General features: G+C 37.6%; 1 protein-coding gene across 6 annotated transcripts in view; it reads left to right on the plus strand.

Annotated features, from left to right (window-relative positions):
• Positions 1-14810, plus strand: part of hspa12b (heat shock protein 12B) — a 33582-nt gene that overhangs the window by 2914 nt on the left and 15858 nt on the right. Inside the window, exons 2-4 of one of the 6 annotated variants that reach the window (XM_073907126.1) lie at positions 633-840; positions 922-1808; positions 14686-14810. In XM_073907126.1, coding sequence (XP_073763227.1) covers positions 14803-14810 — 8 coding nt within the window. In that variant the 5' untranslated portion in view covers positions 633-840; positions 922-1808; positions 14686-14802. 6 annotated transcript variants of the gene reach the window in all.

Raw genomic sequence — 14810 nt, forward strand, 5'->3', positions numbered from 1 at the left:
ACATTTTTCACAGTATCTCTGATAATATTTTTTTCTTCTGGAGAAAGTCTTATTTGTTTTATTTCAGCTAGAGTAAAAGCAGTTTTTAATTTTCTCAAAACCATTTAAGGGTCTAAATTATTAGCCCCTTTAAGCTATATATTTTTTTTCAATAGTCTACAGAACAAACCATCGTTATACAATAACTTGCTAATTACCCTATCCTGCCTAGTTAACCTATTTAAGCTAGTTATGCCTTTAAATGTCACTTTAAACTGTATAAAAATGTCTTGAAAAATATCTAGTAAAATATTTTGTACTGTCATCATGGCAAGGATAAAATCAATCAGTTATTAGAAATGAGTTGTTAAAAATATCATGTTTAGAAATATGTAAAAAAAAAAAAAGTGTTCTACGTTAAACAGAAATTGGGGGAAAAATAAACAGGGGGCTAATAATTCTGAATTCCACTGTATGTATTTTCATTTCTTATCTTAAACCTTGATAACAATTATAAATATTTAAAAATAAATACAATTAAAAATGCAATGGTTAAGTGTTTAAAACCTACATCTTGACAAACAACAAATTAAATAATAATAAAATAATATAACCTCAATAATAAGTAAGTCAGTGTTATGTTTTCCTCCTAGGCTGTGAAAGTCCTGTAATATTTACAATGGCAGACGTCTTGCAACTCAGTATCAACAGTCTACAGGTGCCAGGTAACATTTCATTGAACTTATTCGAATTTAAAGAGATTCATTTTTCTATTTACTCACCCCGAGGGGTTACAAACCTTTATGAGTTCCTTTTTTCCTGTGGAACACAAAAGAAGATTTTGTGGAATTCTAGAAACTGGTAAAAAATTTATTTCATAGGAAAATCAAATACTATGGAAGTCACACGTTTTTTCAACATATATTCATTTTTGTTCAACAGAAGAAAGAAACTGAAACAGGTTTGTGACAAGTGAAGGGTGAGTAAATGGTGACAAAATTTTCTGTTTTAGGTGAACTATTCCTTTAAGATTTGGATGAAAATAATATCTGTAAAATATCTTAAGGAACTTTTATGAAAATTGTTTAACCAGGACATATATACATCGGAAAGGAGAAAGCTGAATAGCCTGTGGTCATCCACATGTATTTCCACGGGAACTTTGCTGTAATTCCTGTCTGTTCCATCAACAATACTGGACAGGGGTGTGACCCTCTGTTATCTACACACTGCACTCTTGAGAATATCTGTACATGTCGATAACATTCTCTTGAGTAAATTCCTCCCATGCCTGAGCATGTGCTTGTTTGAAGACATATTAAAGCAACTATATTAATGGGTCATGAATTACCATGGAATTCATTTTGACCTGGAAAATGTCATGCACACTTTTGACATGTCAGCAATTATAAAATTCTTGGAATTCTTTGATTCTTCAAGTTCCAGCACCGAAAAAACATATGAGACATGTCAATGCTAGGTAAAATGTATTATAAGTTATAAATATATGTTGATGAGCTCATTGTAAACAGGTAATCCTTGTGTGTGTTTATCCACATTTTTTAATCACAACTTGATTCTCCAGAGAAATAAACTTTTTAGAGATTCCTGTATTCTCATAATTGCTTTGCCAGTTCCGAGTTTCACATGCAGTCCTGATCTTGTGTTCAGTGCAATACTTGAGCAACTCAGCTCTGCTTTTTCTTTACCGCTTATTTTTTCTTTTTTATAAAGGTGAAGATAAATCAGACTCTACATCTCCATCGGGTTCTCCATTTCCTTCCAGAAATGAGTGTAGTATCACTCCTCTTACTCCCTCCCCCTCTCCGGTAAGATCAGGCACATTTCTTTAATATGCACCTTCTGCAACACTTTATAAACACTGACCTCAGTTCTGGATTAAATGCTAAAATCAGATTCTTTAGACTACAGTAAAGTTGAAAAAGGATGTGGCACCATCAGAGATATGTAATTATGCGTCTTTACTTAGCACTTAGTAAGCTAGTTTAAAATGGCACTATCATTAGATAATCCTTCATTCAAAATGCACTGCAATCAGTGGTATAAGAAAAATGTTTTTTTTTTATGTTTCTCAAATAATTTCACTCTATACTGTAGTCTCTTAGAAGTGCCTTATATAATTTCTATTTTACAAGACAGAACTGAAAAATGAAAAAAAAAAAAAAAATTCAAACAGGGTTCTTAAACACTCAGTCGCTGATTGGATAATAACATAACCTCACATCAATCATGTCACAAATTAGAGTACCGCATAATGTGTGAAATATGTAGATGCCCCTAATTCCAGAAGATCACAACTATGAGCTCTATTTTAACGATCTAGGTGCAAAGTCTAAAGCACATGCTGCAAAGCATTAAGGGCGTGTACAAATCCACTTTTAGTATTTCAGGGATGGAAAGCGCTCTGCACTGCGGAACATGGTCCAACAGTGTTGTGCTTAATCTCTTAATGAGTTATGGGCGTGTTTTGAAAATAATTACATGGTGGACATTATAAGTGGAAAAACTGAGCGGTTCACTTGTGAGAAAACGGTTAAACAGACCATCTGCAGCTTAAGGATAAAGAGGTTCGTTACTTTTTCTTTCTCTCATTCGTGAATAAGGAAACAGAGTTGTACGCACTCCACTGAAGACATCCTTTAGCCTACATAATTAATTTTGTTTGTTAAGCACAAAGATTTGTTTCAAAACTATTTCTAAATTCAGTTCTATATTTATAAATATGCATATAATTAATACTAATACTACTACTACTACTACTACTACTACTACTACTAATAATAATAATAATAATAATAATAATAATGATGATAACATTATACAAAACAAGTTGTCATGAATAAACTGAAAAAAGCCTTCCGAGGTGAAGAAGGCATGGAGGCAGTGTTTTTATATGTATGTAAAAAGTAATGTTTTTTTTTGTAATATTTTAATCCTTCAATTATTTTTCATCTTGTAACATATTTGCGTATTGCTGTAAATTCTGTGTGTTTTAAGCAATGTGTAAGCGTTTGAGGAGCACAACTTATGCTCTCTGCGCTGGACTTTCAGCTGGTCAATTGCACAGTCTATTTTAGTTTCTCAAAAAAGCAACATTCACCGTAACACACCTCTTTGCTAGACCAGAACACCCATGAGTCCACAAAATGGTGCAAACAGATTTGCTATTTAAACAATGTGGCACTAAATGGAAGAATTAGGGTTACTGGTCTGAAAACAGCAACACATCACAGCAAACACGTATTTTGCCTTATTGTGCCAGGTGCATGATAGGGCCCTAAATATGTATTTATAAGTGGCTCATTTGAAATAAACAGATTGATCAATTGTGTGCGATTGTTGCGAGGTTATGTTTTTAGAGTGTCTTGAGACCTTGGGCTCTATTTTGATGATCCATGCGCAAAGTGCACAGCGCAAGGCGAAAACACATTAGGGGCGTGTCAGAGTTCACTTTTGCTAATATAAGTACGGAAAAATCCACTTTGCGCCATGGCGCATGGTCTAAAAGGATTGAGCTTATTTTCTTAATGAGTTATAGGTGTGTTTTGAGAATAAACCAATCAGAGTCTCATCTCCCATTCCCTTTAAGAGCAAGTTGCGCCATGCCATAGCACATTTGCTATTTACATGATGACTTTGTAAGTAAAAAAACTGAGCATTTCACTAGCAAGTGTACAGTTAAACAGATCATCTGCAGTGCGAGAATGAGAGATAAGCCTTTTCATTATTTACTTTCACTTTCGCTCTCGTGGATAGGGAAACCTTGTATGCACAGACATCAATTAGCCTATAAATAATTAATTTTGTTTGTTAAGAGCAAATATTTGTTTCATAACTATTTCTAAATTCAGTTCTAATTTACAGCAAACGAATAAATGAACAATAGTAACGAAGTGTGGTCAAAAAACACAGTTATATCCAAATACACATGCTGTTCCCCATATGGTCTGAAACCTGACAAATGGGCAAATCTAAGCTTGTTTTTAATAAAACAAATATATATGGATATAATAAATAATACTGCTAATAATAATAGCGTTATACAAGAGCAAATTGTTATGAATAAACTGAAAAAGCCTCTCGAGATGAAAAAGGCATGAAGGCAGTGGTTTTTATTTTTATATATAGGCTAGAAAATATATTTTGTAATATCTTAATCCTTTATATTTATATCTTATATATATTCTTATTATATCCTATAAATATCCTTAATATTTTAATTCTTCTTCATAGGTAAAGATATTTGCGTATTGCTCTACATCTTGTGTGTATTGAGCAGTGTATAAGTGAGGCGCACAACTAACACGCTCTGCGCTGTACAATAGACCAGCTTTGTTCTAATGAAAGATCTATTATAGTTTCTCAAAATAGCAATACGCCAGCAATACACCTCAACACACCTCTCTTTTTAGACCAGAACACTTTTGGGCGCACATTTGAGTGCAAATGCATTTGCTATTTAAACAGCGTGGTGCAAAACGTCAAAACGACTCTTGCTCCAAACTTAAACTAGCAAATGTAGCACAGGTGAATTAAGTCACACAGAACGAGTATTTAAAATATATAACTAAATGAATATGAGCAAAACACACATTACATAGTATACTGATGAAATTAAATAAATGTTATTTTTCTTCAAATCTTATATAAATAAGAAAAGGATATTTTCTTTTTAGTGGATAGAATGTTTTTTATGATTTTTCATTTATCTGAGTCATTTTTGGTTCATTTGTATTATGTATGTAAAAAAGGGGTACTGGCCCTTTAAATCAGTTTTTCGGAGAAAGTGCTTCTCTAACGAGGCAGAGTTGAATCCTCCATTTTGTGAGTGGTGACGGAGCAGATCTGACGCAGATTAGTGCATCTAAACATCGCTATTTGTGCCGAAATACACCAATAATCATCTTATGAAAGGGATTTGGTGAGTGTTTAACACTTTTAGCATGTTTTTGCCTTGTTTTTGTTGAAGTTTGTCGAACGCTAATCTGATAACGATCAGTAAACAAGTGCCTACGCATTTGTGTGATAAAATCCCTTTAACATATATGCTTTAAGTAAAACCCTGAGTTTAAATTACTGTGTTTATACTTTATAGTGATTTTTGTCCTGGTCTTTATTCTGTGTAAACATTATATTTGAGTTTAGCTTGTTAGTCTGTTAATTGTTTTATGAGAAGGTTATGTTTAAGCCTGATTAAGTTAATTGCTTTAATGAAAAGGTACTTTCAGCAAAACGCAGTGTCCTAATTGTATTTTTATTTACAATATACAAACTAAATATGGATATTTCCTGTTATCTTTGGCCTAAAATACAGGTCAGGTTTTTGATTGGTGGAATTGAATGTTCTGGAAATCAGTTGATGGCGAGCCTCCCACGGATCTGGACACTTGATTGACTGAGTTGATCTCCCATCGCTATACTACGGTTTTTTCTGCTTTATGAGGTGGGATCTAAGCTTACTTATTTTTTATATTTCTTCATCATTCTCGGTTGGAAATACTGAGAAATTCCTGGACTGTCTCACGGACCTATATTTTTCATATTTTTTTCCTTCTGCCATCCGCGTTACACGGATTTGAGTCGAACTGTTCTTTTCTTTTTATAAACAAAAAGGGAATAGACTGATTTGAAGTTAAAGAGACTTAAGAAAGATTTTTTTTTCGGATTTTGACAACTTGGGTTTTTTGTACAAAGAAAAAAAAACTAAGTCTGTTGGACTGTAATGATTATTGATTCTTTGAGCTTTAGTGGTTTTAAGAAAGCCAACTAATTCACAGTGTAACTCTTTTCTGTGAGATACAAAATTTCATGAATGGGAAAATTACATGCTTAAAGAGACATAAGTGTGTTTAGAAGGTGCACCTTTAGGATTGTATGTGCTGTACAATATTGTCAATTGTATTTTTCTGATACAATTATACTGTTTTATTTTTACTGTTAAACTTTAGTTTATTTTTTTTATTTTTTTTCCATTGGCCATTTCATATAGTAAACTACCAGCTGATTTAAAGAAAAACCACGTGGAATATTTTCTTTTCTCAAACATTTATTCATACTATTTACAGGCTCCATAGTCGAACCTAACTGGTCCAAATAACATCTTTGCACTTAGGAAATAACACATAAAATTAGCACAACCAATAGCTCTTAATTATTATAGGTGTAAACAGGTGTTACAGAAAAACTTGGCGAGCCAGCCAGGAGCCTGTTGTACAGATAGTACAAATCAAATTTAATCAGGGTGTTTGAGATAATTTCAAAATGGAAATAGTGCACGCTGAAAACATTTGTATTCGCAATGCTGTGATAATCAGTGGGTTAACTCACACTGAGAGAGATGATGAAGTGTTAAAACACTTGTCAGATTATGGATCAATTGAGCGATTAATCCGTATTGATGAACCAAAGACAGAATTTCATGGGCAAATCATTGTTGAATTTAAGAATGACTCAGCGATGCAGTTATTAGAACAATCTCTTCCAACTGCCTTTCAGAGCCCTACCTCATCTGATGTTACTTATACTATTAAGTCACTTACCAGTGTATATACACCAGCTGCTAGCAGCAGTGCAACTCACACTTTCATTGAAGGGCTACGAGAAATTTCAAAAGTAACTGGCAAGCCATTGGAAGAGCTTTTACAGGACGAGCTGGCTAAACTCACAGCCTCTGCTGTGTCTCCCCCACAGACTGAATCAGAGTTTCTGACAACTGAGTCTGACCCTGAAGGCTCTCAGAAAAGAGTGGTAGAGCCAACGCAGACTACTATGGTATCTGCACATGGTGATGTCACACCCTCAAATGAGTCAGTCATTTTCCAAACAAAGTCAAATAATTCTTTGCCCCAGATTAGTGCTTCACCTTCCAGGCTCAATGCTGACATGGGCACACCACTGAAATTAACAGTGAGTGATGTGACTCCAGCTGAAGTGCAGCGATTGGTTGTTGAGCATATTGTGAGAAGTGATACTCCTTCACATTCCCTTACTACTATGCGCTTGAGACCTTTCTCTGGAAAGCCCTCATACTCCGCTAATGAAATAGACTATGATACTTGGCGAACAAACATTGAATTCTTTTGCACTGACTCCACTCTCACGGATGCACAACGCTCACAACGTATTTTAGACAGTCTCCTCCCACCTGCAGCTGATGTTGTGAAACACTTAGGTCCTCATTCTCCTCCAAGTGACTATCTTGAGCTCCTAGAGTCAGCCTTTGGTACTGTGGAGGACGGAGATGAGCTCTTTGCAAAGTTTATGAGCACATTTCAAGATGCTGGGGAGAAACCATCACAATTCTTGCATAGGCTGCAAAAAGTTTTGAGCACAGCCATCAAGAGAGGTGGTGTTTCTGCAGCTGACCGTGATCGGCACCTGCTTAAACAGTTTTGCCGGGGGTGCTGGGACAATGCTTTAATAACTGAGCTCCAGCTAGAGCAGAAAAGAAAAAATCCCCCTGCATTCTCCGATTTACTCCTGCTGTTGCGAATAGAAGAAGATAAGCAATCTATAAAAGCAGTGCGAATGAACCAACACTTAGGCGCTGCTAAGCATTCTGCTACTCCCCCAAGGCGTGTTGTGACAAACCTCCACTCTATTAGTGCTGCGTGTTCTGCTGTAAAGCATGATGAAGTGGAAGACTTAAAGCGGCAAGTAGTTGAGCTACAAAATCAAATAGCCTCAATGAAACCATTTAAAAAATGCAAAGAGTTCAAACCAAAGGAGCCCAGTGTACCATCAAAGTCAGCCAAAACATTCTCTCCCAAGCCAAGCAAAGGGACAAATCCCCAACCTAACAAGTCAGCTAAGCCACGACCCTGGTATTGTTTTAATTGTGGGGAGGATGGCCATATAGCTTCCCGTTGTGAGACTAGTCCCAATCCATCCTTAGTTGGTGCTAAGAACCGCCAGCTGAAGGAGAAGCAGTTACAGTGGGAAGTATGTAACGGAGTTCCAGATCCCAATGATTTAAACTAACTTCAGTTCCTTTTGTGGGACAAAGAGGAACTGGAGAAAGCAGTCAAAGTCCCACTGACAACCTTGCAGTCTCAGTCTCTGATGATAGTTCCACTCCTAAACACAAATGCTGTCTAAAACTTCCTTCTGGTCTTATTGGAACCAAATGCACTGCAAGAGTGTTGATTGCTGATAAAGAGATTAATTGTCTTCTCGACACTGGTTCACAAGTAACCACTTTTCCTTTGTCTTTCTATCAAGATGTATTTGCAAATCAACCCATACAACCCTTGCACCACTTGCTTGAAATAGAAGGTGCGAATGGCTGTCAAGTTCCTTATTTGGGTTATATTGAAACATCAATAACCTTTCCAAAGGAGTTTGTGAGTTCAGATATTGAAGTGCCAACCCTTGCCTTAATTGTCCCAGATACCAGACCTAATGCGCAAGTACTCATAGGCACAAACACTCTAAATTCCCTGTACTCTGAGTACATATCTTCCAAGCCTCTGAAACACCATCCTGTTCCCCAAGGTTACCAAGCAGTTATGCAGGTTCTTGAATTTGTTCACAGGCAGGGTGCTGAAGGAAATCTTGGATGGGTGAACCTAAACTGTCGAGTCCCTGAATCTATTCCTGCTGGGAAGACAGTAGTTCTTGAAGGTTCAGTCCGAATGTCCACTCCAGTTACTGACAGATGGGTGGTTGTGGAAGCCCCACGTGCCTCATCTCTGCCTGGTGGGATAATGGTGTCAAGTTGTTTACTTTCCCTCCCTGCTGGAGGAAAATACTTGCCTATCGTGCTGAAGAATGAGACAGAGCACGATGTTGTCCTTCCACCAAAGATTCGGCTGGCTGAAGTAAATTCTATTCAGTGTGTCATGCCAAATGGTCAGAATAATGTGTTGACATCTTCTGTTAACCTTACAAAGAACTCTGAAGACTCCAAAATACATTTCAACTTTGACAACTCACCGTTGACGTCTGAATGGAGGGAAAGAGTGACAAGGAAACTCAATTCAATGCATGAAGTTTTTGCATGCCATGATCTCGACTTTGGTCACACCACCAAGACCAAACACCATATCCGATTACATGATGAGACGCCATTTAAACACAAAGCCAGACCTATTCACCCTAAAGATATTCTAGCTGTCCGAAAACATCTGCAGGAACTGCTGGATGCTGGGATTATTAGGGAGTCAGAGTCTCCATTTTCCTCCCCAATCGTTGTTGTGAGAAAGAAGAATGGGGAGGTAAGGCTTTGTGTTGATTATCGAAAGCTAAACCTCCAAACTATTAAAGACGCGTATGCTCTACCTAACTTGGAAGAGACGTTTTCTGCCTTGACTGGGTCTAAGTGGTTCTCAGTGTTAGACCTGAAGTCCGGGTATTATCAAATTGAGGTAGAGGAGATTGATAAGCCAAAGACTGCTTTCGTTTGTCCCCTGGGGTTTTGGGAATTTAATCGAATGCCCCAGGGGGTTACTAACGCCCCAAGCACGTTCCAGCGTCTAATGGAACGCTGCATGGGGGATATCAATCTGAAAGAGGTTTTAGTTTTTATAGATGATCTCATAGTCTTTTCGGCAACATTAGAAGAGCATGAGGAAAGGCTCTTGCGAGTCCTTCACCGCTTGAAAGATTATGGTCTCAAATTGTCACCGGAGAAATGTACATTTTTCCAAACATCGGTGAGGTATCTCGGGCACATTGTGTCTTCAAGTGGTGTTGAGACAGATCCTGAAAAGATCAAGGCCCTAAAAACCTGGCCAAGTCCCACAAACTTAAAAGAACTCAGGTCTTTTCTTGGTTTTGCAGGGTATTATAGGAGGTTTATCAAAGATTTTTCCAAAATAGTAAAACCCCTTAACCATCTCACCTCTGGATACCCTCCACTACACAAATCAAAGAAGACTCAAGGGATTAAAAGTCACTACTTGAATCCTAGAGAACCATTTAAGCAGCGTTGGACATCTAACTGTCAACACGCTTTTGAGGAAATCATTGACAAACTTACCTCTGCCCCTATCTTGGGTTTTGCAAATCCTAAACTTCCATACATTTTGCACACGGATGCGAGTACTACGGGTTTAGGAGCTGCACTTTACCAGGAGCAGGAAGGAAAGATGAGGGCAATTGCTTTTGCCAGTAGGGGTTTGTCATTCAGTGAGAGTCGCTATCCAGCACACAAACTGGAATTTCTTGCTTTAAAGTGGGCTGTGACTGAAAAGTTCCACGATTACCTTTATGGAAGTCAGTTCACAGTTATAACAGACAGTAACCCACTTACATATATTCTCACCACCGCGAAGCTGGATGCAGCCAGCTATCGTTGGCTTTCAGCTCTTTCTACTTACTCCTTCTCCTTGAAGTATCGGGCAGGGAAGCTTAATCTTGATGCTGATGGCTTATCTAGGCGTCCTCATGAAGTGGCTATGGATGTTGTCTCAAGAAAGGAACAAGAGAGGATTGATAAATTTCTGACCTTACATCTTGAAAACCTAGGAGAGACAAGTCTTACACAAGATGAGGTTGAAGCCATTTGTGATAAACACATAATTAGTTCCATGCCTGAAGATGTTGTGGAAAGTGCAAGTGATCGAACAGTGTTAGTGCATTCTCTTGCTATGAGTTCGAATGCTGTGCCCAACAGCTATGAGGAGGAAGAACTTGGAGTCTCACTCATACCTCGCCTGTCAGTTCAGGATCTAATTGAAAAACAGGGTGCTGACTCAACTATCTCTCAAATTATCTCTCACTTAAACTCAGGAGAGAAACCTTCTCCCACTGTTAGAGGTGAATTACCTGAGCTGTCTCTTATGATGAGAGAGTGGAACCGTTTTGTGCTTCTAGACGGAGTACTGTATCGAAAAAGACAGAATGGAGAGGTTCTAACTCACCAGTTAGTGTTACCCAAAGAGTTTAGAGCAACTGTATTGAGAAGTCTTCATGATGAGATGGGCCATATGGGGATAGATCGAACACTTGATTTGGCAAGGTCCAGATTTTATTGGCCAAAGATGGCACAGGAAGTGGAGCAAAAGATCAAAACTTGTCCCCGTTGTGTTCTCCATAAAGCTCCCCCTGAGAAAGCAGCTCCACTTGTCAACATACGAACAACTCGACCTTTAGAGTTGTTGTGTATGGATTTTCTTTCTTTGGAGCCAGATCGAAGAAATTTTAAAGACATACTTGTGATAACAGATCACTTTACCAAGTATGCCGTGGCAGTACCAACTGTCAATCAGAAGGCTCGAACTGTTGCTCAGGCTCTATGGGACAATTTCATCGTTCACTACGGATTCCCGGAGAGGTTACACAGTGACCAAGGTCGTGATTTTGAGTCACATACTATAAAGGAGCTGTGTTCCATCTCTGGAATCAAAAAGGGAAGGACTACGCCCTATCACCCACGTGGTAATCCTGTGGAAAGATTTAACAGGACACTTTTGAACATGTTAGGTAGCATGAATGATGAACAAAAAGCTCATTGGCGTGACTTTGTTAAACCTCTCGTTCACGCGTACAATTGTACAAAAAGTGAAGTGACTGGATTTACTCCTTACGAATTAATGTTCGGAAGGCAGCCTCGTCTCCCCATTGACCTAGCCTTTGGTCTCCCTACCACCAGTAAGCGACTGTCACACTCCCAATATGTGTCAAAACTTAAAAAACACCTTGAGGAAAGCTATCAAATTGCCACTCGCAATGCACTCAAGAATGCTGAAAGAAACAAGATAAGGTTTGACAAACATGTTGTGGATTCTACCTTGGAAGTAGGCGATCGAGTTTTAGTAAAGCAGGTTCGCTTGCGAGGCAAACATAAGCTCGCAGATAAATGGGAGCCATCTGCTTACATTGTTGTACGCCGAGTACATGACCTCCCAGTGTACACAGTAAGACCTGAAGGGGATGAAGGACCCTTGCGTACTCTGCATCGGGATCTTCTGCTCCCATGTGGTTTCCTTACTCTACCAGGTGAGAAGGTATCTAATCCACCAAGTTCTACTTCAAAGCCTAGGACACGTCAACAAGTTAGTGGGGAAGATGCCAGTGAGAATGGAGTTAACGATACTGCAGAGTCAATGGAGGATGAAGTTCCAGAATACTGGATCAGAGTTCCTGTTACTAATGAATCTCACGAAAATGCATTGGGTACTTTAACATCTACCTTTGATCCTCCTGTGGGTTGTGATCCTCAATTGCCTTTTGTAGCTCTAGGTGATGAGTCACATGTGGAGATGGATTCTGCAGGACTAGAGGCATGCTTGGATGATTCACACCAGGAAAAACAGATTGAACAAATCACAACTTTACAGGGTGAATCAAGTGAAATGTCAGAGAGTGGTAAATCGTCAGAAGGTGAATTGAGTGAAGAGATGCCTCAATGTCCAGATGATGGAATAGAAAGGAGTGTTGAGGAGGAACTTGAAGAGGAAATTAGGAAACCCCTTTTAAATGCTCCTGATAATATTTCATCTAATATAGAGCAGCACGAAACATCTCAAGAGCCAGAAAATCCAATGAGACGTTCTCAGAGGAGAAAGGAAAAACCAGATAGATTGCAGTATAGTGAACTGGGTAATCCATTAGTTATAGTTGCCCAATCACTTTTCCATGGCCTTACCACTGCCTTCACAAACTCTCTAAATGGAGTTGACTTTGTTGAGACATCTTCACCCTCAACCTCTGACAAAGCAGTTACATGTCAGCCAGTAAGAGTTAATGCAACGGGACGTGCATAGATTCTGGTGGGGAGGGTGTAGCACAGGTGAATTAAGTCACACAGAACGAGTATTTAAAATATATAACTAAATGAATATGAGCAAAACACACATTACATAGTATACTGATGAAATTAAATAAATGTTATTTTTCTTCAAATCTTATATAAATAAGAAAAGGATATTTTCTTTTTAGTGGATAGAATGTTTTTTATGATTTTTCATTTATCTGAGTCATTTTTGGTTCATTTGTATTATGTATGTAAAAAAGGGGTACTGGCCCTTTAAATCAGTTTTTCGGAGAAAGTGCTTCTCTAACGAGGCAGAGTTGAATCCTCCATTTTGTGAGTGGTGACGGAGCAGATCTGACGCAGATTAGTGCATCTAAACATCGCTATTTGTGCCGAAATACACCAATAATCATCTTATGAAAGGGATTTGGTGAGTGTTTAACACTTTTAGCATGTTTTTGCCTTGTTTTTGTTGAAGTTTGTCGAACGCTAATCTGATAACGATCAGTAAACAAGTGCCTACGCATTTGTGTGATAAAATCCCTTTAACATATATGCTTTAAGTAAAACCCTGAGTTTAAATTACTGTGTTTATACTTTATAGTGATTTTTGTCCTGGTCTTTATTCTGTGTAAACATTATATTTGAGTTTAGCTTGTTAGTCTGTTAATTGTTTTATGAGAAGGTTATGTTTAAGCCTGATTAAGTTAATTGCTTTAATGAAAAGGTACTTTCAGCAAAACGCAGTGTCCTAATTGTATTTTTATTTACAATATACAAACTAAATATGGATATTTCCTGTTATCTTTGGCCTAAAATACAGGTCAGGTTTTTGATTGGTGGAATTGAATGTTCTGGAAATCAGTTGATGGCGAGCCTCCCACGGATCTGGACACTTGATTGACTGAGTTGATCTCCCATCGCTATACTACGGTTTTTTCTGCTTTATGAGGTGGGATCTAAGCTTACTTATTTTTTATATTTCTTCATCATTCTCGGTTGGAAATACTGAGAAATTCCTGGACTGTCTCACGGACCTATATTTTTCATATTTTTTTCCTTCTGCCATCCGCGTTACACGGATTTGAGTCGAACTGTTCTTTTCTTTTTATAAACAAAAAGGGAATAGACTGATTTGAAGTTAAAGAGACTTAAGAAAGATTTTTTTTTCGGATTTTGACAACTTGGGTTTTTTGTACAAAGAAAAAAAAACTAAGTCTGTTGGACTGTAATGATTATTGATTCTTTGAGCTTTAGTGGTTTTAAGAAAGCCAACTAATTCACAGTGTAACTCTTTTCTGTGAGATACAAAATTTCATGAATGGGAAAATTACATGCTTAAAGAGACATAAGTGTGTTTAGAAGGTGCACCTTTAGGATTGTATGTGCTGTACAATATTGTCAATTGTATTTTTCTGATACAATTATACTGTTTTATTTTTACTGTTAAACTTTAGTTTATTTTTTTTATTTTTTTTCCATTGGCCATTTCATATAGTAAACTACCAGCTGATTTAAAGAAAAACCACGTGGAATATTTTCTTTTCTCAAACATTTATTCATACTATTTACAGGCTCCATAGTCGAACCTAACTGGTCCAAATAACATCTTTGCACTTAGGAAATAACACATAAAATTAGCACAACCAATAGCTCTTAATTATTATAGGTGTAAACAGGTGTTACACAAACAACATTTGAGTCACGACCTGCACCACATTGCGCCGGGTGTATGATAGGGCCCCTTGTGTTTAATTCAGTTTTACTGCTGGTATCTCATATTTTTAATGGAAAAATTTTCTGTGTGAATTAAACACTCAGGTCATTGAAATAATCTAGAGATAAGAGAACAGAAGAAGAAGGTGGAGTCAGTTACTCTCTGTACCAGGGGAGAACCTTTTGTAAATCCACTCCTCTTTAAAAGTGATAAGGAAAAAACATTATTTTCTTTTTTTACCTACTTTGTTTTTCTTTTTTTCTCTGTTTAGAGAACAGAAGTTAGACCACGTTTGGCTCGTCCATTTTATGTGGTGGTCGCAATAGATTTTGGCACCACCTCCAGTGGCTATGCCTTCAGTTTCATTGAAGACCCTGAGACCATTCACATGATGAG

Source organism: Danio rerio, chromosome 7 (genome assembly GCF_049306965.1).
Source record: "Danio rerio strain Tuebingen ecotype United States chromosome 7, GRCz12tu, whole genome shotgun sequence".
NCBI lineage: Eukaryota > Metazoa > Chordata > Actinopteri > Cypriniformes > Danionidae > Danio > Danio rerio.